The 22,485-nt window shown below is 41.1% G+C and overlaps 1 protein-coding gene across 2 annotated transcripts in view; it reads left to right on the top strand.

The window, feature by feature from the left end:
* The window catches only part of LOC118365648 (ras-related C3 botulinum toxin substrate 2), a 16,831-nt gene extending 5,692 nt beyond the window's left edge, over positions 1-11,139 (top strand). The window contains exons 2-6 of one of the 2 annotated variants that reach the window (XM_035748012.2): positions 1,552-1,623; positions 2,205-2,322; positions 3,128-3,190; positions 9,730-9,889; positions 10,210-11,139. In XM_035748012.2, the coding sequence (XP_035603905.1) occupies positions 1,552-1,623; positions 2,205-2,322; positions 3,128-3,190; positions 9,730-9,889; positions 10,210-10,340 (544 nt within the window). In that variant the 3' untranslated portion in view covers positions 10,341-11,139. Of the gene's footprint in view, positions 1-1,551; positions 1,624-2,204; positions 2,323-3,127; positions 3,191-9,729; positions 9,894-10,209 lie in introns of both variants that reach the window. The other variant, XM_035748013.2, reaches the window with a different exon arrangement.
* Positions 11,140-22,485: the final 11,346 nt, after the last annotated feature.

A 22,485-nucleotide genomic window follows, 5' to 3' on the forward strand; every position in this document is an offset into this window, starting at 1 on the left:
GGTGGACTCAGTAAACAGAGAACATCCCTGGTCATCTCTACTGCCTCTGATCTGGTGGACTCAGTAAACAGAGAACATCCCTGGTCATCTCTACTGCCTCTGATCTGGTGGACTCAGTAAACAGAGAACATCCCTGGTCATCTCTACTGCCTCTGATCTGGTGGACTCAGTAAACAGAGAACATCCCTGGTCATCTCTACTGCCTCTGATCTGGTGGACTCAGTAAACAGAGAACATCCCTGGTCATCTCTACTGCCTCTGATCTGGTGGACTCAGTAAACACAAACGATTTGTTTTTAAATTATGTCTTAGCGTTAGAGTGTGTCCCTGGCTATCCATAAATGAAAAATATGAAAAACATTGTGCCATGTGGTTTGCTTAATATAAGTACTTTTTAAAATGATTCATACTTTTACTTTTGATGCTTAAGTATATTTTAGCAACTACATTTACTTTTGATACTTAAGTATATTTAAAACCAAATACTTTTAGACTTTTACTCAAGTAGTATTTTACTGGGTGACTTTCACTTTTACTTGAGTAATTTTCTATTCAGGTATCTTTACATTTACTCAAGTATGAGATTTCAGAATCCAGTGAAAGCAAAAGCCAGGGTAACATAACCAAAAATAGAACTAGAATTGTAGAATTGTTTAATTTAATTTAATCCATTTACAATGAATTTTCCCTCGCTTTGACTTTTTTTTCCTTGCAATATTTTTTTTTGCTATCAAATACTTTTGGATTTATGTTTTGCTTTCAATATCATTTACTTTTGTTTGCAATACTAAGAATTTTGTTATTGACTTCAGAAGTTTTGCTTGATATTAATGGGACAAAAGTAACTCACTCACTAGAGAATGGCACCATGTAGTAACACTACTAATCTAAACTAAGGAGTTTAAAGCAGCAATCCTTAATTGAAACATTAACAGGTGTTCTCCCCACCACAGTTTTGGTAAAACGCTGAGGGATGGGGCTGGAGAAACGCAACCACTTTCAAATCCATAGACTACACTATGGATGCGAGGACTGACCATCCATGCTATCAAAATTATAGTTTTAACCATATTATTAGGCTTATACAGTGTTTGTTTACTTTAACTTTGTTAACAAACATTGTTAGTGTGAATGTTTTTCACACATGAAAATGCAATTCTGAGTAGAAAATTAATATGGTTTCACTTGTGAAATTTTACCTCAATATGAAAACAGCTACAGTATTTGACGTGTTTTTTTTGTAAGAGAAGGGAGTTACTCTGACAGCTGGCAGCTACCCTGTAATGACTATAGGTTCTCTCGGTGTGTGCTAGAGTAAAGGTGTGTGTGTGTGTGTGTGTGTGTGTGTGTGTGTGTGTGTGTGTGTGTGTGTGTGTGTGTGTGTGTGTGTGTGTGTGTGTGTGTGTGTGTGTGCGTGCGTGCGTGCGTGTGCGTGTGTGTGTGTGCGTGTGCGTGTGCTCGTGCGCACGAGAGTGTGTCAATGTGCTATTGCAGCAAGAAAATGTGTGTGTATGTGTTGGCACACAACTGATTGCCCAATGTCTGTTTCAGTGCTGTGGGAAAGACATGCCTGCTCATCAGCTACACAACCAACGCCTTCCCTGGAGAGTACATCCCCACAGTGTAAGTACTGGACCACAGACAGACACAGTGGACATGATATGGCTGGTACAGTGACAAATGTGTGGGCTGAATGGACAAACATCATACATAATGCAACCAATAACCAGAAATAGGAAATAATATTATATTCACAATAATTCTAGGGATTGGTATGCTAGATATTGACTTTACTTTCACAAACACCTATGGTATGCAGTTTGTATACACTCAGTGGCCAGTTTATTAGGTACACTATCTAGTACCGGGTCGGACCCCACTTTACCTTCAGAACAGCCTGAATTCTTTGGGGCATGGCGTTCAATTGTTGCTCAATTGTTGTCAAGGGACCTAACGTGTGCCAGGAAAACATTCCCCACACCAGTACTGTTAACACCAGGCAGGATGGGTCCATGGATTCAAGTTGTCTTGATGTCTGTCTGCCTGCTTTATATTGCAAGCCACGACCATGTGACTCACTGTCTGTAGGAGCGATCCATTTTCGTGAACGGGGTGGTGTACCTAATAAACTGTATACTGTATATTCTGTGTAAGGTTTTTCACTGTGATATGTTCTAGATGTAATGGACTCATTTGTCTTGCAGGTTTGATAACTACTCAGCCAATGTGATGGTGGACAGTAAGCCAGTGAACCTGGGACTGTGGGATACAGCAGGACAGGAGGACTATGACAGACTCAGACCTCTGTCCTATCCTCAGACGGTAACACACATACAGAATCTCTATTACAAATGATATACAGTGGGGTCCGGAATTATTGACACCCTTGATAAAGATGAGCAGTAATGACTGTATACTGTCCAATTAATAATGGATGCTGCTATGATTACGAATAATTCTGTATGAATTGTGAATAATGATGAATGAGAAAGTTACAGAGGGTCAAAAATCATAGCCCCAAAACATGCTTAACCACCCCTGTTATTGGTAATGGTGAGAGGTTGGCATGTCTTGGGGGTCTGATATTACATGCTAACCTCCCCTGTTATTGGTAATGGTGAGAGGTTAGCATGTCTTGGGGGTATGATCTTTGACCCTCTGTAACTTTCTCATTCATCATTATTCACGATTCATTCAGGATGTAAGCTGTTGACTACTTTATTTATAAAAATCTTTAGGGGTGTCATTAAATTTGACGACTACTTTTGTGAGAAAAACAATATTACTAGTTCAACTAAATCTCTTTGAGCAATTGTATTAGCATAAAATCATATAATTTCCACATTGTTTGGAGCACACAATATAGTTCAGTATTTGCATACTACATTTTATATAGTCATTATCGCTCATATTTATCAAAAGTGTCAATAATTTCGGACCCCACGTCTTCTACTACTCTGATACACCTTTCTAACCTTCGGTACAACCACATGTATTACTCCCTACACCTTCACTGACCAATGACCATATACACTATATGAATCACTAGATCTAATCTGTTTACAACATCAACATCTCCCTACACCTTTAATACTACCATTGATCAGGCACTATTATTGTCCCCTAGGATGTGTTCCTCATCTGTTTCTCTCTGGTGAGCCCAGCATCGTTTGAGAACGTCAGAGCCAAGGTGAGTGGATGCTGTGTGATCTTCATGGCTGTTGTGCTACAGTGTATAGGTACATATAGTATGCAATACACACATATTCTATTTGATCTGCCGCCAGTGTTTTCCTCTGTACCTAATGCAGGGATAGCGGAGGACTTTGGTCTCATAATGTAGGTGTTGATTGACACAGTGTCATTATAAAGGCTGCAGCATCCCCAAGAGCTGCAGTATGCAGCATACATTATAGATTACTATACGGAGAGATTAACGTGTCAATACTGTTGATCACTCCTAAAGCACAGGGGTATTGAGATGTGCTTACCTTTCTGTGAATATAGATGGGCCATCATCTGCCAGTAATACAGAGGGGGTTGATGGACAGAGCAGGAAAACAGTAGAATGCCAGTTAATCTATAAAATGCCTGTTTAATTTTTTTATTTTTTTATTTTACCTTTATTTAACCAGGCAAGTCAGTTAAGAACATATTCTTATTTTCAATGACGGCCTGGGAACAGTGGGTTAACTGCCTGTTCAGGGGCAGAACGACAGAACGACCTTGTCAGCTCGGGGGTTTGAACTCGCAAACGGTTACTAGTCCAACGCTCTAACCACTAGGCTACGCTGCCTGTCAAGATTAAGATATATGAAGTGAGTCTAAACACATAGAGAAATCAATCAATTTAAAAAAGATAGGCTACTCTGGTTTACCTGCTTTCAATAGAACATCCAAGTGTACCGTATAATAAAACAAACATATTGCAGATTCTGACATTTACGGTACAGTAATAGGATATAGACAATGGACAATGAATATTTTTCTATTTGAACTATGTCTGAGTAATGCTATTGTCAATAGTTGTTTTGTGATCTGCTGCTTTCAGCTCTACCTATTGTTGCAGAGGCCATGGTTTTAGTCGCTTCAGTCAGACAGTCATAAATAAAATATTTCAAATCCAAGGGCTAGAACAGCACATCTATTCAGGTAGCACCTTGCATCCCGTTGGATTCCAATGAACCTCACTCCATTTGGATAGGATATAGAGGTCTGTTCATCAATAGAAATCATATTCATTCAGGTTTACGTCAGAGAGAAGTAATCATCTCTTCTTTAACGGAGTCAAACATGGATGTCCCATGTGAACTTAACTCGCCTAATGAACGATGAGACCTCTACCTACTCCCCCAGGTAACTGTCAGGGTCTGTGTCTTTTCACTGCACGGGGCCAACAGTTCACATGTCACCTTGGCAGCTCTCAGCTACTGCTGAACAAAGCTGTCCTTGAGCCCTCTATCGCTCTACTGCCATTCTGATGAAAAGGAGAAGATAGTAATTGTCCCATCCTGTCTCTCCATCTCTCCAGAAGTCATGGGTTTTAAACAGACACACTACTATAGAAGTTTAATTCACATCAAAGAGCTATAATATCACAAAAAAAGCCTGCCAAACGTTAGCCTTTTCAAACACTTTTATTGTTGCTTCTTCTCATACCATTGCCTCAGCCATAGGCTTTGTCAAAAAGTTCTGGAAAATGGTTAAAGACCTGGAGAACAAACCCTCCTCCTCACAGCTGCCCATGTCCCTTAATGTTGATAATGTGGTTTCTACTGACAAGAAGCACATGGCTGAGCTCTTTAATTACCACTTCATTAAGTCAGGATTCCTATTTGACTCAGCCATGCATCCTTGCCCGTCCAACATTTCCTCATCTCCCACCCCTTCTAATGTGACTATCCCCGATGCTTCTCCCTCTTTTTCCCCTGCCCCGCTACAAAGTTTCTCCCTGCAGGCAGTCACTGAGTCTGAGGTGCTAGAGGAGTTCCTTAAACTTGACAGAGTTAGATGGTTTAGACCCTTTCTTCTTTAAGGTTGCTGCCCCTATCATCACCACGCCTATCTCTGGCCTATTAAACCTGTCTCTCCTTTCTGGGGAGGTTCTCATTGCTTGGAAGGCTGCCATGGTTCGTCCTTTATTTAAAGGGGAAGATCAAGCTGATCCTAATCTTTATAGGCATGTTTCTATTTTGCCCTGTTTATCAAAAGTGTTGGAAGAACTTGTCAATAATCAGCTGACTGGATTTCTTTATGTCTATATTATCCTCTCGGGTATGCAATCTGGTTTCTGCTCAGGTTAGGGATGTGTCATTGCAACCTTAAAGGTCCTCAATGATTTCACCATTGCCCTTGATTCTAAGCAATATTGTGCTGCAATTTTTATTGACTTGGCCAAAGCTTTTGATACGGTAGACCATTCCATTCTTGTGGGCCGGCTAAGGACTATTGGTGTCTCTGAGGGGTCTTTGACCTGGTTTGCTAACTACCTCTCTCAAAGAGTGCAGTGTATAAAGGCTTGATCCTAGGCTCCACGCTCTTCTCAATTTACATCAAAACATAGCTCGTAGGAAGCTCTCTCATCCATTTATATGCAGATGATACAGTCTTATACTGAGATGGCCCCTCCACGGATGTTGTGTTAAATGCTATACAACAAAGCTTTCTAAGTGTCCAACTAGCTTTCTCTACCCTTAACCCTGTTCTGAACACCTCCAAAACAAAGGCCATGTGGTTTGGTAAGAAGAATGCCCCTCCTCCCACAGGTGTTATTACTACCTCTGAGGGTTAGAGCCTCATAGAAGTACTTGGGAGTATGGCTAGACTGTTCACTGTCCTTCTCTCAGCACATATGAAAGCTGCAGGCTGAAGTTAAATCGAGACTTTGTTTCTTCTATCGTAATCGCTCCTCTTTCACCCCAGCTGCCAAAGTAACCCTGATTCAGATGACCATCCTACCCATACTAGATTACAGAGACATCATTTATAGATCAGCAGGTAAGGGTGCTCTCGAGCGGCTAGGTGTTCTTTACCATTCGGCCATCAGATTTGCCACCAATGCTCCTTATAGGACACATCACTGCACGCTATACTCCTCTGTAAACTGGTCATCTCTGTATACCCGTCGCAAGACCCATTGGTTGATGCTTATTTATAAAATCCTCTTAGGCCTCACTCCCCCCTATCTGAGATATCTACTGCAGCCCTCATCCTCTTCATACAACACCCGTTCTGCCATTCACATTCTGTTAAAGGTCCCCAAAGCACACACATCCCTGGGTCACTCCTCTTTTCAGTTCGCTGCAACTAGCGACTGGAACGAGCTGCAACAAACACTCAAACTGGACAGTTTTATCTCAATCTCTTCATTCAAAGACTCAATCATGGACAGTCTTACTGCCAGTTGTGGCTGCTTTGTGTGATGTATTGTTGTCTCTACCTTCTTGCCCTTTGTGCTGTTGTCTGTGCCCAATAATGTTTGTACCATGTTTTGTGCTGCTACCATTTTGTGTTGCTACAATGTTGTTGTTATGTTGTGTTGCTACCATGCTGTGTTGTCATGTGTTGCTGCCTTGCTATGTTGTTGTCTTTAGTCTCCCTTTATGTAGTGTTGTGTTGTCTCTCGTTGTGATGTGTGTTTTGTCCTATATTTATATTGTATTTATTTTTATTTTTAATCTCAGGCCCCCGTCCACACAGGAGGCATATTTGCCTTTTGGTAGGCTGTCATTGTAAATAAGAATTTGTTCTTAACTGACTTTCCTAGTTAAATAAGGTTAAATTAAATAAATAAAATGTTTTAAAAAATGACAGGTAAGTGTCTGACTCCTCTGACTTCAAAATCAAATCAAATCAAATCAAATTTATTTATATAGCCCTTCGTACATCAGCTGATATCTCAAAGTGCTGTACAGAAACCCAGCCTAAAACCCCAAACAGCAAACAATGCAGGTGTAAAAGCACGGTGGCTAGGAAAAACTCCCTAGAAAGGCCAAAACCTAGGAAGAAACCTAGAGAGGAACCGGGCTATGTGGGGTGGCCAGTCCTCTTCTGGCTGTGCCGGGTAGAGATTATAACAGAACATGACCAAGATGTTCAAATGTTCATAAATGACCAGCATGGTCGAATAATAATAAGGCAGAACAGTTGAAACTGGAGCAGCAGCACAGTCAGGTGGACTGGGGACAGCAAGGAGCCTTCATGTCAGGTAGTCCTGGGGCACGGTCCTAGGGCTCAGGTCAGTTGAAACTGGAGCAGGAGCATGGCCAGGTGGACTGGGGACAGCAAGGAGTCCTCATGTCAGGTAGTCCTGGGACATGGTCCTAGGGCTCAGGTCCTCCGAGAGAGAGAAAGAAAGAGAGAAGGAGAGAATTAGAGAGCGCACACTTAGATTCACACAGGACACCGAATAGGACAGGAGAAGTACTCCAGATATAACAAACTGACCCTAGCCCCCCGACACATAAACTACTGCAGCATAAATACTGGAGGCTGAGACAACTTCACTGTCAACCATTTTGAATTGAGCTGATTAGTTTGGGAAGTGTTGGAGAGGACAGCATTATATCAAGAGCAGTGGAGGTCAAAAGACAATGAAGTTTGATAAATCTGCTTTACTTGATATGACATTGTCAAAACAACCCTAATATGGTCCAGAGTGGTCTGAAGGCAGGTCTGGTAGGTCGCTGGAAAGTATTAATGTGTAATTTATTCTACTACATAGATTTCAAGTGCTCAAACTAAGAAGGAGGGTAAAGAAAAGTGTTCTTGCTATTGGCAATTATTGAAAAGACCCGTGTTAATCCATTCCAATTTGTGCCGTTTGGAATCGCACCGCTTTCCCAAAGGACTTTACTCAGCCCTTTAATTTATGATTAGCTTCAAACAATAGCAATCTCGCTTCTCCAGCCCTTATGCAAATGTTTGCCACTTTTCATATTTAAAGAACAAACCTCTTTAGTCGTTTTTTCCTCCTCTCTCCATCTTTCTCAGTCTGTTTTTCTCATGGCATGTTCCCAAAGAGTCTCCGTGGTAACATTGACCATGTATGCAAATGGCGCCTTAGTAGATTACCAGGCTTTCAGGTGACATTAGGATCTATTTAACATGGAAGAGTCACAGCCAGAGTCACAGCCATGTAGCATGTTACTCACACTAACCCACCCATGGAGGAGATTCAATTGACCCGTGTTATCTCTGATTATTGCCACGGTACTCCTCCTACTGCTATCACCGTTTTGGATCAGCAGGAGATCAATAATCAATTAGCCATCGCTGGGTAAATGGTTGGAGCTTGAATTTCTCTCCAAACTTCTCAAGAAAAGTGTTGTGGTTTATGTTTTCCATTATCATAACACTGTATTGGCCAACTCATATCTTAACCTAGCAGAACCTAATTCCCTCACTCAGTTTCAGAGAGATACTAGTAAACTAAAGGTGCCATTTTCGAAAACACAGAATTGCTACACCACCAAATTAATGTGTTTCCATTTAATCCAGTCAGCCTCCATGGAAGTTAGGGATGATTTAACTCATGGCACCATCACCTTTCTTAGTAGGAAGCTGGGAAGTTGTATTTGTTAAAGTGACATCTCTTACCTGTCCTGGTTTATAGAGAAGCATCCTTTCATCTCTCTTCCACAGAGTCTGTAGGGTCAGGGCAGAGGTAACCCCTTAGTTCCTGAATAGTGAAAGCCTTTTATTGTAAAGCTGCTCTTCTCCAATGTGTCCTCCTAAGGAGCTAAGGACTGGGGTAGATCTCTGTGAGATCTACCCCAGTCCTTTGTGTGGCAGTCAAGTTTTGATGGCAGGAAGGCCAAAGAGTGCAGAGGAGTGGGCGTTTGTCCCCATAGACGATGACTAAATAATGGCTACCCTGCAATGAAAGAGAGACAGACACGGGAGGCAGAAAAAGCATTCATTTCCTATTCTGCAAAAGCATACACTGCTCTCTTGTTTCTATCAGTCACTCAATGCGGAAGAAGGAACTTCCTTTTTCATTGAGTGACTGATAGAAACAAGAGAGCAGCCATTTTATTTGAATAGTGTGTAATAATAATGACGGTAATGATAGTAGTAATAATAATAATAGTAATAGACAGAGTATCCTAGATTTTATGTGTGAGGAGCTATACCAGGAATCAACCTCTGCATTAACTGGCTACTCCATAATACAGTAGTAGAACCAGAGGGGAAGAGACGAAGCGAGAGGCTTGACTCTGCACCAAATTCTGTCCACAAAATCTGTCCACAAGTAAGGATTTTTAAAATGAGTGTCGAATTTCGTCAACTAAAAAATGTAATTCTAATATGCTACGGGAGCCTTATTTGATCGAATAGACGTTTTGTAATGTTTATGTTGTTATGAATGTTCTGATATAAGTGGACACACATGGCATTCCTGCAACTTTGAAAAAAATATTTTATTTTGGAGTCATGCCTGTTGTTCACATGTGTATGTGCCCTCTCATTGGTTAGAATGTTCCCGCCTGACCCCGCCTCCTAATAATAATAATATAATAATAATAATATAAATATTGTCTGCAGTCCGCTTTGCGGACATTTATTCTCATTATTAAAGCGGTCAGTCCAGTATCTTGTCAGAATATAGATTATCTTTGGTAGAATTAACGATGAGCTGTATCACAGAAAAGGAAGTGAAAAGTAATTCAGTATCTTTTGCTGCGACCATGTTGACCGACTCTATGTGTGTATGCTTGCTCCCTCTAGTGGTACCCTGAGGTACGACACCACTGCCCCTCCACACCCATCATCCTCGTGGGCACCAAGCTGGATCTGAGGGACGAGAAGGAAACCATTGAGAAGCTGAAGGAGAAGAAGCTAGCGCCCATCACCTACCCACAAGGCTTAGCACTAGCCAAAGAGATAGGTATGTAGGTCTCTGGGATCCTGAATTAGTGATCGTGCATCAGAGATCTGATTGGTATACAGTGGTCACATATACAGTGGTCACTCTGGGTTTGTGATTGGATATGACTGAATCAGCGATTGATTGATTATCTGTCATCTGTCGTTCACAGAGTTGTACAGTATCATGGAACACTTTGTATTCTGCTCTTAGTCCTTATGCTGCATAGTTGTTGAGATTTCATGTTGCCCAAGCCATCGCCCGCCAGCCGTGCATTATGCCAGATAAACAGTCTATCCTCTTCATGTCCCTCATACATCTTTTGTGTGTTTTCTGGGTAGACTCGGTGAAGTACCTGGAATGCTCTGCCCTGACCCAGCGGGGGCTGAAGACGGTCTTTGACGAGGCCATCCGAGCGGTGCTGTGCCCCCAGCCCACCAAGGTGAAGAAACGACCCTGTCTACTCATCTGATCTCAGACCTGTGGATAGACCAAGAGGGAAGGGCTCAGGAATCACACAACAGCAAATGTTGATTTTAGTTAAATACAAAGTTTGGCAGTTTTACAAAGTGGTCTAATGTTCAGATGAGTCAACATATGTAGTGTTGAGTCTTGCCATCTGTAGTGTATATCCAGCTATAATTACAGTATATAGTGTATGCCTCAATCCCAAATGAATGGAAGATAGTTGGACCGTCGGATTGTACCATTACAGATGGTGCCTACCTTTCCCACTGGTTGTGGATTGAGGCATATATCTGTATCTACAATTCTTCTCAATGTTAGACCACTGTTCAGGTCTGAAAACAACCATCAGACTTTCTGGAGCATCAATATAAATGTCCTTAATATTTTCAAGACAAATCCTGGATATGTACACATGGATAAGTGTTGTAGATTCATATATTGGTATTGGTTTTGGTTTCTGACTCATTTTCTTATACACTTCATCTATATGATTTGTTAATGCAGTGACTGGTCCTTACTGTACAAGAAAGACACTGAAAAATACATAGACCAAACAATACAGCGTGTATAGTCAGAAATGCATTGCACCATCCTAATATAAGAAACTTTCTAAAATGATCATGTTGTTTACTCTATAAAATGTATTTTTCGTATTTTGACATGATACAGCATTCTACTATATTTCTATGGTACCGTATTACTTTTCTCTCTATTACAATTAAATTAACACAAAAAAAAAACATGAGTGTGTGTGTGTTTGTGTGTCCCCTTGCCCTCAGAACAGCCTCAATTCTTCGGGGCATGGACTCTACAAGGTGTCAGAAGCGTTCCACAGGGATGCTGGCCCATGTTGACTCCAATGCTTCCCACAGTTTTGTCAAGTTGGCTGGATATCCTTTGGGTGGTGGACCATTCTTGATACACATGGGAAACTGTTGAGCGTGAAAAACACAGAAGCGTTGCAGTTCTTGACACAAACTGGTGTGCCTGGCACCTGCTACCATACCCCGTTCAAAGGCGCTAACATTTTTTGTCTTGCCCATTCACCCTCTGAATGGCACACATACACAATCCATGTCTCAATTGTCTCAAGGATTAAACTCCTCCCCTTCATCTACACTGATTGAAGTGGATTTAATGAGTGATAATAATAAGGGATCATAGCTTTCACCTGGATTCACCTGGTCAGTTTATGTCAAAAATGTTTTGTATACTCAGTGATAAGTACAGCATGCCAGCTTTTATTTGAGGGTATTTTCATACATACATTACCCGTTTTGCCATTTGGAAATGAAAGCACTTTATGTATCTCGTCATTTGAAGAAATCATAAGTATTTGGACTTATGTCAAAAGTTTAGCATTTGGTACCATTTTCCTTGCACACAATGACTACATCAAGCTTGTGACTTTTCAAATGTGTTGGGTGCTGGCCTCCCGAGTGGCACTGCACTCAAAGGCACTGCATCACAGTGCTTGAGGCGTCACTACAGACCCGGGTTTGAACCCGGGTTGTGTGGCAGCCGGCTGCGACCGGGAGACGCATGAGGCGGCGCTCAATTGGCCCAGTGTCGTGTTAGGGCAGGGTTTGGCCGGCCGGGATGTCCTTGTCCCATTGTGCTTTAGGGACTTCTGTGGTGGACCGGGCGCATGCATGCTGACACGGTCGCCAGTTGTACGCTATTTCCTCCTATACATTGTTACGGCTTGCTTCCAGGTTAAGTGAGCAGTGTCAAGAAGCAGTGCAGCTTGGCAGGGTTGTGTTTCGGGGGACGCATGACATCGTACGTGAGTTGCGGTGATGGGACAAGACTGTAAACTAACAATTGGATATCATGAAATTGGTGAGAAAAGGGGGTAAAACGTTTTTACAAATTAATAAATTGTTGGGTGCTTTTGTGGTTAGTTTTGGTTGTGTTTCTGATTATGTTTTGGAACTGAATGGTGAATAATGTCTTGTGCCCATATGTTTCATGTGGATGCTACCATGATTATTGCTAATCGTGAATAATGATATGGGGCACAAAGATCATACCCCCCCCATGCTTATTTAGTCTAATGGCATTATTTATGATTCATTCATGATTTGTCTTTATCATGGCATTATCAGGATTCATTTAGAAGTGTTCAGAAACATCTAATCAAGGAATACTGTATGGGACCAAATCAAGGAATATGGGACCAAATACTAAACTTTTGACTATTTAAATACGCTTTAAGTGCATTTTTCCAAATACTACTGACTTATTCTCATGGGGGAGACTAGATACATATAGTGTTTTCATTACTAAACGGTAGAACAGATAGGAATATATATGAGAATACCCTCAAATAAAAGGTGACATGTTGTACTTTCACCTCATATGAAACATTTAATCTCAAATCCTAAATTCTGGAGTATAGAGCCAAATAAAAATGTTTAACTATCCAAATTCATATGGAGGAGAGTGTGTATACCAGTATACAAGTTCTACTGGGGCCTATTTTTACAACAGCTACCTAGACATCATCTCCCCTCCAGGACTACAGCATAGTACTGTGATGTGTCAGAAACTGACATGTACCACAGAAATCCACTCTGTCTTAAAATAAACCTGTATTTTCTCTAGTAGCCTCGTGTATTGATTCCAACCACAGGCATCACTCTCTCATGTTGCCTGTAGGGGAATAGAGGAGTTTCAGAGCGGCAGGATGAAGAGGTTTATTCCTCTGACACATGACAGGCATGTCTGCTGAACCCTTTCATCCATCCTTCTGGCAACTAGACTCTGAGCAAAACAGGCATCTCACAATCAAAGGTTTGATACAAAATAGGAAATGGCTCTGGCAATTCATAATTTTCACACATACAGTTAAGGGTTTATTCAAACACCCATGTTATGTACGGATGGTTTGTCTGTTCTCTCCTCAGGTACAGCACTGTAGGTTACAATACAGTGTGTGACTGGATGCTGCTGGAACAGTTGTTTCAGTAATCAAACATGAGCTCTGTGTGGAGTCCTAACGATAAAGGATGTCATTGAATCACTACTTGAAAGCCTGCTGTGACTGTGTTGCTTTTAGCCAAAGATGTAGACCAGGGCTCTCCAACCCTGTTCCCGGAGCGCTACCGTCCTGTAGGTTTTCACTCCAACCCTAATCTAGCTACCCTAATTCTAAAAATTAGCTGGTTGATAAACTGAATCAAGTTAGTTACAACTGGGGTTGGAGTGAAAACCTACAGGACTGTAGCTCTCCAGGGTTGGGGATCCCTGATGTAGACAAACACACACTCCGTAGAGCCAAGGTCCATTAAAGCTTTGCGAAAGATTAAGTAAATCATTAAGACTAGCTTTTTGGCTGAGACTTTGGTGTGCCTGCGTTCAACAACAGATGATTGAGAACGGGGAACCTGGAGCAGGCTCCTTATCCACTGTAGACCCACTGGTCCACAACCGCTCAAGGCACTGTCTGATAAGCTGATTTGGATGGTGATTAAGTTTCAAATCAAATGTTGTTATTGTATCTGTGAACACAGCTCAGCTCAGCCTCTAGGTCCTTGTGAGACCAGCTCTAATCTGCCACATGTGTGTCTCTGTGTGACTGCCTGGTAAAGAAACTTCAATCAGACACCCTCCCATGGACATCAAAGGGTGTTAAGCCAAAGTACAAACGCTGCTGTCACTAAGTTCACAGCTCCAGCTCTCAGCCTCATCAGGACGTGTTTGACTGAGCCCTGGAGTTAGACGAAGACACATTGAAGCAGATGATACTGTGGGTGTAGCGAAATACTTGTGTTCCAAGCTCCAACAGTGCAGTAGTATCAACAATTCACAACAATACACACAAATTTAAAAGTAATAATATATTAACATTAGGACGAGCAATGTCGGAGTGGTATTGACTAAAATACAGTAGAATAGAATACAGTATATACATATAAGATGAGTAAAACAGTATGTAAGCATTATTAAAGTGACCAGTGTTCCATTATTAAAGTGTCCAGTGATTCCATGTCTATGTATATAGGGCAGCAGCCTCTAAGGGTGTGCAGTTGCCTTACCAGGCAGTGTTACAGCCCGAAAGGATGCTCTCAATTGTGCATCTGTATAAGTTTGTGAGAGTTTTAGGTGACAAGCCAAATTTCTTCAGCCTCCTGAGGTTGAAGTGGTGCTGTTGCACCTTCTTCACCAAACTGTCTGTGTGGGTGGACCATTTCAGATTGTCAATGAGGTGTACGCCGAGGATCTTTGAAGATTTTCACCTTCTCCTGTAATCAAGAGACATTACAGGTTATAGTGGAGTTAGATGAAGAGACATTACAGGTTATAGTGGAGTTAGATGAAGAGACATTACAGGTTATACTGGAGTTAGATTAAGAGACATTACAGGTTATAGTGGAGTTAGATGAAGAGACATTACAGGTTATACTGGAGTTAGATAAAGAGACATTACAGGTTATAGTGGAGTTAGATGAAGAGACATTACAGGTTATAGTGGAGTTAGATGAAGAGACATTACAGGTTATAGTGGAGTTAGATGAAGAGACATTACAGGTTATAGTGGAGTTAGATGAAGAAGAGAGTTAGATGAAGAGACATTACAGGTTATAGTGGAGTTAGATGAAGGTTATAGAGTTAGATGAAGAGACATTACAGGTTATAGTTAGAGGAAGAGACATTACAGGTTATACTGGAGAAGAGACATTACAGGTTATAGTGGAGTTAGATGAAGAGACATTACAGGTTATAGTGGAGTTAGATGGAGTTAGAAGAGACATTACAGGTTATAGTGGAGTTAGATGAAGAGACATTACAGGTTATAGTGGAGTTAGATGAAGAGACATTACAGGTTATAGTGGAGTTAGATGAAGAGACATTACAGGTTATAGTGGAGTTAGATGAAGAGACATTACAGGTTATAGTGGAGTTAGATGAAGAGACATTACAGGTTATAGTGGAGTTAGATGAAGAGACATTACAGGTTATAGTGGAGTTAGATGAAGAGACATTACAGGTTATAGAGTTAGATGAAGAGACATTACAGGTTATAGTGGAGTTAGATGAAGAGACATTACAGGTTATAGTGGAGTTAGATGAAGAGACATTACAGGTTATAGTGGAGTTAGATGAAGAGACATTACAGGTTATAGTGGAGTTAGATGAAGAGACATTACAGGTTATAGTGGAGTTAGATGAAGAGACATTACAGGTTATAGTGGAGTTAGATGAAGAGACATTACAGGTTATAGTGGAGTTAGATGAAGAGACATTACAGGTTATAGTGGAGTTAGATGAAGAGACATTACAGGTTATAGTGGAGTTAGATGAAGAGACATTACAGGTTATAGTGGAGTTAGATGAAGAGAGACATTAGATGAAGAGACAGGTTATAGTGGAGTTAGATAAAGAGACATTACAGGTTATAGTGGAGTTAGATGAAGAGTTAGACATTACAGGTTATACTGGAGTTAGATTAAGAGACAGGTTATAGTGGAGTTAGATGAAGAGACATTACAGGTTATAGTGGAGTTAGATTAAGAGACATTAAGGTTATAGAGTTAGATGAAGAGACATTACAGGTTATAGTGGAGTTAGATGAAGAGACATTACAGGTTATACAGTTAGATTAAGAGACATTACAGGTTTAGATGAAGAGACATTACAGGTTAGTTTAGATGAAGAGACATTACAGGTTATAGTGGAGTTAGATGAAGAGACATTACAGGTTATAGTGGAGTTAGATTAAGAGACATTACAGGTTATAGTGGAGTTAGATGAAGAGACATTACAGGTTATAGTGGAGTTAGATGAAGAGACATTACAGGTTATAGTGGAGTTAGATGAAGAGACATTACAGGTTATAGTGGAGTTAGATAAAGAGACATTACAGGTTATAGTGGAGTTAGATGAAGAGACATTACAGGTTATAGTGGAGTTAGATGAAGAGACATTACAGGTTATAGTGGAGTTAGATGAAGAGACATTACAGGTTATAGTGGAGTTAGATGAAGAGACATTACAGGTTATAGTGGAGTTAGATGAAGAGACATTACAGGTTATAGTGGAGTTAGATGAAGAGACATTACAGGTTATAGTGGAGTTAGATGAAGAGACATTACAGGTTATAGTGGAGTTAGATGAAGAGACATTACAGGTTATAGTGGAGTTAGATGAAGAGACATTACAGGTTATAGTGGAGTTAGATGAAGAGACATTACAGGTTATAGTGGAGTTAGATAAAGAGACATTACAGGTTATAGTGGAGTTAGATGAAGAGACATTACAGGTTATAGTGGAGTTAGATGAAGAGACATTACAGGTTATAGTGGAGTTAGATGAAGAGACATTACAGGTTATAGTGGAGTTAGATGAAGAGACATTACAGGTTATAGTGGAGTTAGATAAAGAGACATTACAGGTTATAGTGGAGTTAGATGAAGAGACATTACAGGTTATAGTGGAGTTAGAGGAAGAGACATTACAGGTTATACTGGAGTTAGATGAAGAGACATTACAGGTTATAGTGGAGTTAGATGAAGAGACATTACAGGTTATAGTGGAGTTAGATGAAGAGACATTACAGGTTATACTGGAGTTAGATTAAGAGACATTACAGGTTATAGTGGAGTTAGATGAAGAGACATTACAGGTTATAGTGGAGTTAGATGAAGAGACATTACAGGTTATAGTGGAGTTAGATGAAGAGACATTACAGGTTATAGTGGAGTTAGATAAAGAGACATTACAGGTTATAGTGGAGTTAGATGAAGAGACATTACAGGTTATAGTGGAGTTAGATGAAGAGACATTACAGGTTATAGTGGAGTTAGATGAAGAGACATTACAGGTTATAGTGGAGTTAGATGAAGAGACATTACAGGTTATAGTGGAGTTAGATGAAGAGACATTACAGGTTATAGTGGAGTTAGATGAAGAGACATTACAGGTTATAGTGGAGTTAGATAAAGAGACATTACAGGTTATAGTGGAGTTAGATGAAGAGACATTACAGGTTATAGTGGAGTTAGATAAAGAGACATTACAGGTTATAGTGGAGTTAGATGAAGAGACATTACAGGTTATAGTGGAGGGAAATCAGGCCACAGACAGTACATTCCTGTTGACTTGGGCCTAGTGACTGTAGCTAGAGCCTAGAGTTATTCCTGGTTACGACACATGGTAAGGAAGAGCTCAGTCCTAACAAGACACCAGACATATAAACATGTGGCTTTCAGAGAATAAGAAGGGCAGTATGTGCCAAGTCAGGGCGGTCCCATGACACCATGCTCAACGATGCTGCCAGTGAGGAGGATCAAGGAGGCAGTTTCCACCGTCACCTCGTATCACAGAGCCTCACTGAGCTAAAGACAGAAAGGCAATCAGCTGGAGTCGAAGCTGATTCTGCACACAGACACTCTGTGGGCGCAATTGATGCACAATGCCTCAAACAGCTTCTTAGATTAAAGCGGGGGGGTCAGCTGAGGTTAGCTCCCAGGTTCAGGACTCCGCCACCGGCTGCAAATGAGAAAGCCTGGCCCCATCCGAGGCGGAACATTTAAGGAATTACAATGAGCAGATCTCATTGCGATGCAGAGGGAAAACAGAGCATGTGAACACGTTGATGCTGTATTAGGTGGTATGTGCTGCTCACAGTACTGTGGCCAGAGGAGTTTTGGATCAGATCCAAAATTGTTCGATATGCTGTATCTTTCCTCCTGAACAGAATTCAGATTAGCCTATCAGAGGAATCATAATGTTGAAGACTGCTGGTTATGTAAAACACCTTGGGGAAACAGAACATAACATTCATCCATACAAAATGGTTGAATGTACTGTACTGTAGCTTCATTCACTGTAATTTTGTTGTTGTGTTTCCAATTGTCTGAGGGGACAATGTTTGTACTGATTTCCCACATGACAGCTTTTGAATCATTGCTATGCCAACATTTGACAGAAACTCTTCCACAAAAAACTGTACATGATGCCTCCTGGCCTGGTCTTGCAACATGGGGGTTTCAATGCTACCTGTCCCTGTCTCCCTGCAGTTTCCTCTGGTACATATCCTATACTGAATACTGAAACAACATGCTCTATATGAAATACAATAGGCAGAATCAAAGGTAGTAACAAAAATAGTGTTAGTCTATATCTCTTAACAGCATAGACACTATGTTTCATACTGAATAATTAATCTAATATATTATCTCATCATTACACTATTGGTATAATAAACAATCAAATCATTATTTCAATCTCCATTTGAGATATGGTTTGAGATTCAATCTTCAACTGTGGCAATCTCTCGGCACGACAGTACCCAAATCTTCTTCTTTCATCCTTGTTCTATTGAAGCCTCCAAACTCTAGTGTGTGGAATCTCTCTCTTTCCTAACAGGCTGAGGGGGAGAGAATGAGGATATTCGTTAATTAATTTTCCCTCCTTCTTTTCCTGACCCAGGATGACCTTGTACAACCTTTCCACGTCATTATTACATAACCACAACAGAAACCTAGTATGTAGGCAACTCTCCCCTCCAATACGGCTCAATCTCTGACAAAAATATGTGTGTGTGGTATTAACATAGGGGCATGGGTCGAAGCAAATAATGTGTGGTTCCAGCATTAGTTAAACCAGAAGATGTTTATTAAATGACGAGCTCCACACTTCCAGCCCTCAATCTCCCTTTCTGTCCCGCTGTTGTTGGGCTCTGGTACTGACCCTGGGGCCAGCTGGTGCAAGGCCACATGATCCTCTCTGACACTCCACTGAAGATGCTGCTATGTCATATTGGAAATAGTAATTGCTTGAATAGCAGAAGTAGTTGAGCGAATGAGAGGAGGCTAGTCTCACTCATTAAGAGGTGTGTGGGCACCTGCATCTCACTCTCATTTGAAGGATGAAAGAGAGCACTGCCAAGCATTCAGAACAACCCACCACCAAACATGAATACACACATAGATACAAACGGTCTGTAGTCTTTTCTTTATAGATTTAGATGAGTCTTGGATAAAAGACTGAGCAAGGTTGTTTGAGGATGAGATAACGAGAGGTACATTTCATTTCAATGATGAGAGCGTGGCATTGCCTTCAGGCTAACTTGAAGCTGGACTCACTGGTCACCATTGGACAGTTTAGATACATTTTGAGGGAGATATGTGATAGTTGTGCTTGTTTTGATTAAATAGTACCATACACATACAGTATGTTTCATGTTTTTTTAGTAGCACAGCAAATACTACATTGCTCATCAAAGCAACGTATGTGAAATGATTGACCCCCATCTATCTTCAGAGTTCGTTCTGTTAGGTGACCTAAACTGGGATATGTTTAACATACCGGCAGTCCTACAATCTAAGATCAACCTCACACAAATTATCAAGGAACCCACCAGGTACAACCCTAAATCCGTAAACATGGGCACCCTCATAGATATTATCCTGACCAACTTGCCCTTCAAACACACCTGCTGTTTTCATTCAAGATCTCAGCAATCACTGCCTCATTGCCTGCATCCGCTACGGGTCTGCGGTCAAACGACCACCCCTCATCACGGTCAAACACTCCCTAAAACACTTCTGCTAGCAGGCCTTTCTAATCGACCTGTCCCAGGTATCCTGGAAGGATATTGACCTCATCCCGTCAGTAGAGTTCTTTAAAAGTAATTTCCTCACCACCTTAAATAAGCATGTCCCTTTCAAAAAATGTAGAACTAAGAACAGATATAGCCCTTGGTTCACTCCAGACTTGACTGCACTAAAATATCCTGTGGCGGACTGCACTTGCATCAAAAAGTCCCCGCGATATGCATCTTTTCAAGGAAGTTAGGAACCAATACACACAGTCAGTCAGGAAAGCAAAGGCTAGCTTTTTCAAACAGAAATTTGCATCCTGTAGCTCTAACTCCAAAATGTTTGGGACACTGTAAAGTCCATGGAGATTAAGAGCACCTCCTCCCAGCTGCCCACTGCACTGAGGATAGGAAACATTGTCACCACCGATAAATCCACGAAAATCGAGAATTTCAATAAGCATTTCTCTACGGCTGGCCATGCTTTCCTCCTGGCTACCCCAACCCCGGCCAACAGCTCCGCACCCCCCGCAGCTACTTGCTCAAGCCTCCCCAGCATCTGCTTCACCCAAATCCAGATAGCAGATGTTCTGAAAGAGCTGCAAAACCTGGACCTGTACAAATCAGCTGGGCTAGACAATCTGGACCCTCTCTTTCTAAAATGATCAGACGCCATTGTTGCAACCCCTATTACGAGTCTGTTCAACCTCTCTTAAATTATCTATAATATTTCAACCGGACAATAACGTTGTCAATATAAAAGGTAAACAAGAAATGCACTCTCTCGGGATTGTGCATGAAAAAGCTCTGTGACACTCATTCAGACTGGTCTTACTCCCTCATATATAAGAATACAAGCCTGAAACAATTTCTAAAGACTGTTGACATCTAGTGGAAGACATAGGAACTGCAAATTGAGTCCTAAGTCAAATGATACTGTAATGGCATTGAATAGAAAACTACAAAACCAAAAAAGAAATACTTCCTGAATGGATTTTTGTCAGGTTTTCGCCTGCCAAATAAGTTCTGTTATACACACAGACACTATTTTAACAGTTTTGGAAACTTTAGAGTGTTTTCTATCCAAATCCACCAGTTATATGCATATCATATCATATCATCTTCTGGGCCCGAGTAGCAGGCTGTTTAATTTGGGCATGCTTTTGATCCAAAATTCCGAATGCTACCCCCTACCCTAGAGAAGTTAAATAAAGGTGAAATAAAAATAAATAAATCAAATAAACGTAGACTAAAGGGGGAGAACATTGACATTGCTCTGAGACAAATTGAAAAAATGTTGCTGCATTACTCAGAAAGCTTTTTGCACAATGTTATGATTGCCTCGAGAAAATGAGGTAGATTGTGATAGTGTGTGCGTATGTGTGTGCATATGTTTGTGTCCATGTGCGTCTGTGTGTGTCATTCAAGGCTGCCTAATGTTTTGAGGTGAGCCAGTGATTGGGTCTCTTCAGCTGAAAGGAAGAGGAAAAATATAGAAAACAGAAAAGAAGTCCTCCTGGGTCTAGAATTATGTTTACTACTCCATTTCATACCTTATTTGTCAATGCCATCGCAGGCAGAATAACAATTGAGCCATTTCTTACACAACACCTCCCACGCAACCACAACTTCCATGGTCCTGAGAACACTGAGCAACTTGCTTTGGATCATATCCTCATGCACAGAATGTCAATCACTCTTTTGAGTGAAAAAATCTAATTAGGACACATGATGTGTAACTGAGGATGCAGTGTCCTCAGCAGACATTTGGGCTCTGGGAGAAGAGATGGGGAACACAGGAAGTGGTGACGTGTGCAGTAACTTTGGTTTGGTTGCTTCGGTTTTTCATTCACCTGCTTAGCTCCTCCAATGAGCGAAAGGGGACTGCTGGTATATCATTTACAACCAGAATTTTTTCTAATGATGGAGGCAGGAGAGAGATGGGTGACCTTTCAGGCATTGTGGGGGAGGTCTCTCCCTGTCGCAATATCTCTGTAATGTATAGAGGTCTGCTGCCACTGGGGATATGCATCAGGGAGGGAATCCCCAAATTAGCTGACTGACCACTCTTAATGGCCGATGGACAGGGACGGACTGGGAACAGAAATCGTCCCAGACATTTAGAACACATTGGCTTGTTTTGTTCTTTGAGGCCCCAACACCAGCCCATTTTTATCCCTTGAGGTCCCCATTATAAGCCAAGTAATGACCATTTTGTGCAAAAAAAACACCATTTAGACAGGCTCAAAGGGCTCTCTGCCGATGGAGATATTCTTAAGCCTGCAGTCTCGGCCAAATGTTCCTGGTTTCTGACTTCCATTATAGTGGCTCTTCACAGATATGTACAGCAGCTGAGTGGATTCCTGGTGAGGATAGAGTGATTTGCCTGAGAGAGAGCACTGGAATTGTCCGTATGACAGCAAACTAACAGAAGAGAAGCAGATATAGATTTGTTTCTAAATGCCAGCATTAGCGTCTCTGTTTTTACTGGTGGTCTTGTCAAACATATTCTCTGTATAGGAGGAAGATATTTGTGGTCTAATAGGTTCTATTGTGCCATTATAAACCAATACTTATCAGATATTCTCATGCTATAAACGTA

Source organism: Oncorhynchus keta, chromosome 32 (genome assembly GCF_023373465.1).
Source record: "Oncorhynchus keta strain PuntledgeMale-10-30-2019 chromosome 32, Oket_V2, whole genome shotgun sequence".
In the NCBI taxonomy this organism is placed as follows: Eukaryota; Metazoa; Chordata; class Actinopteri; order Salmoniformes; family Salmonidae; genus Oncorhynchus; species Oncorhynchus keta.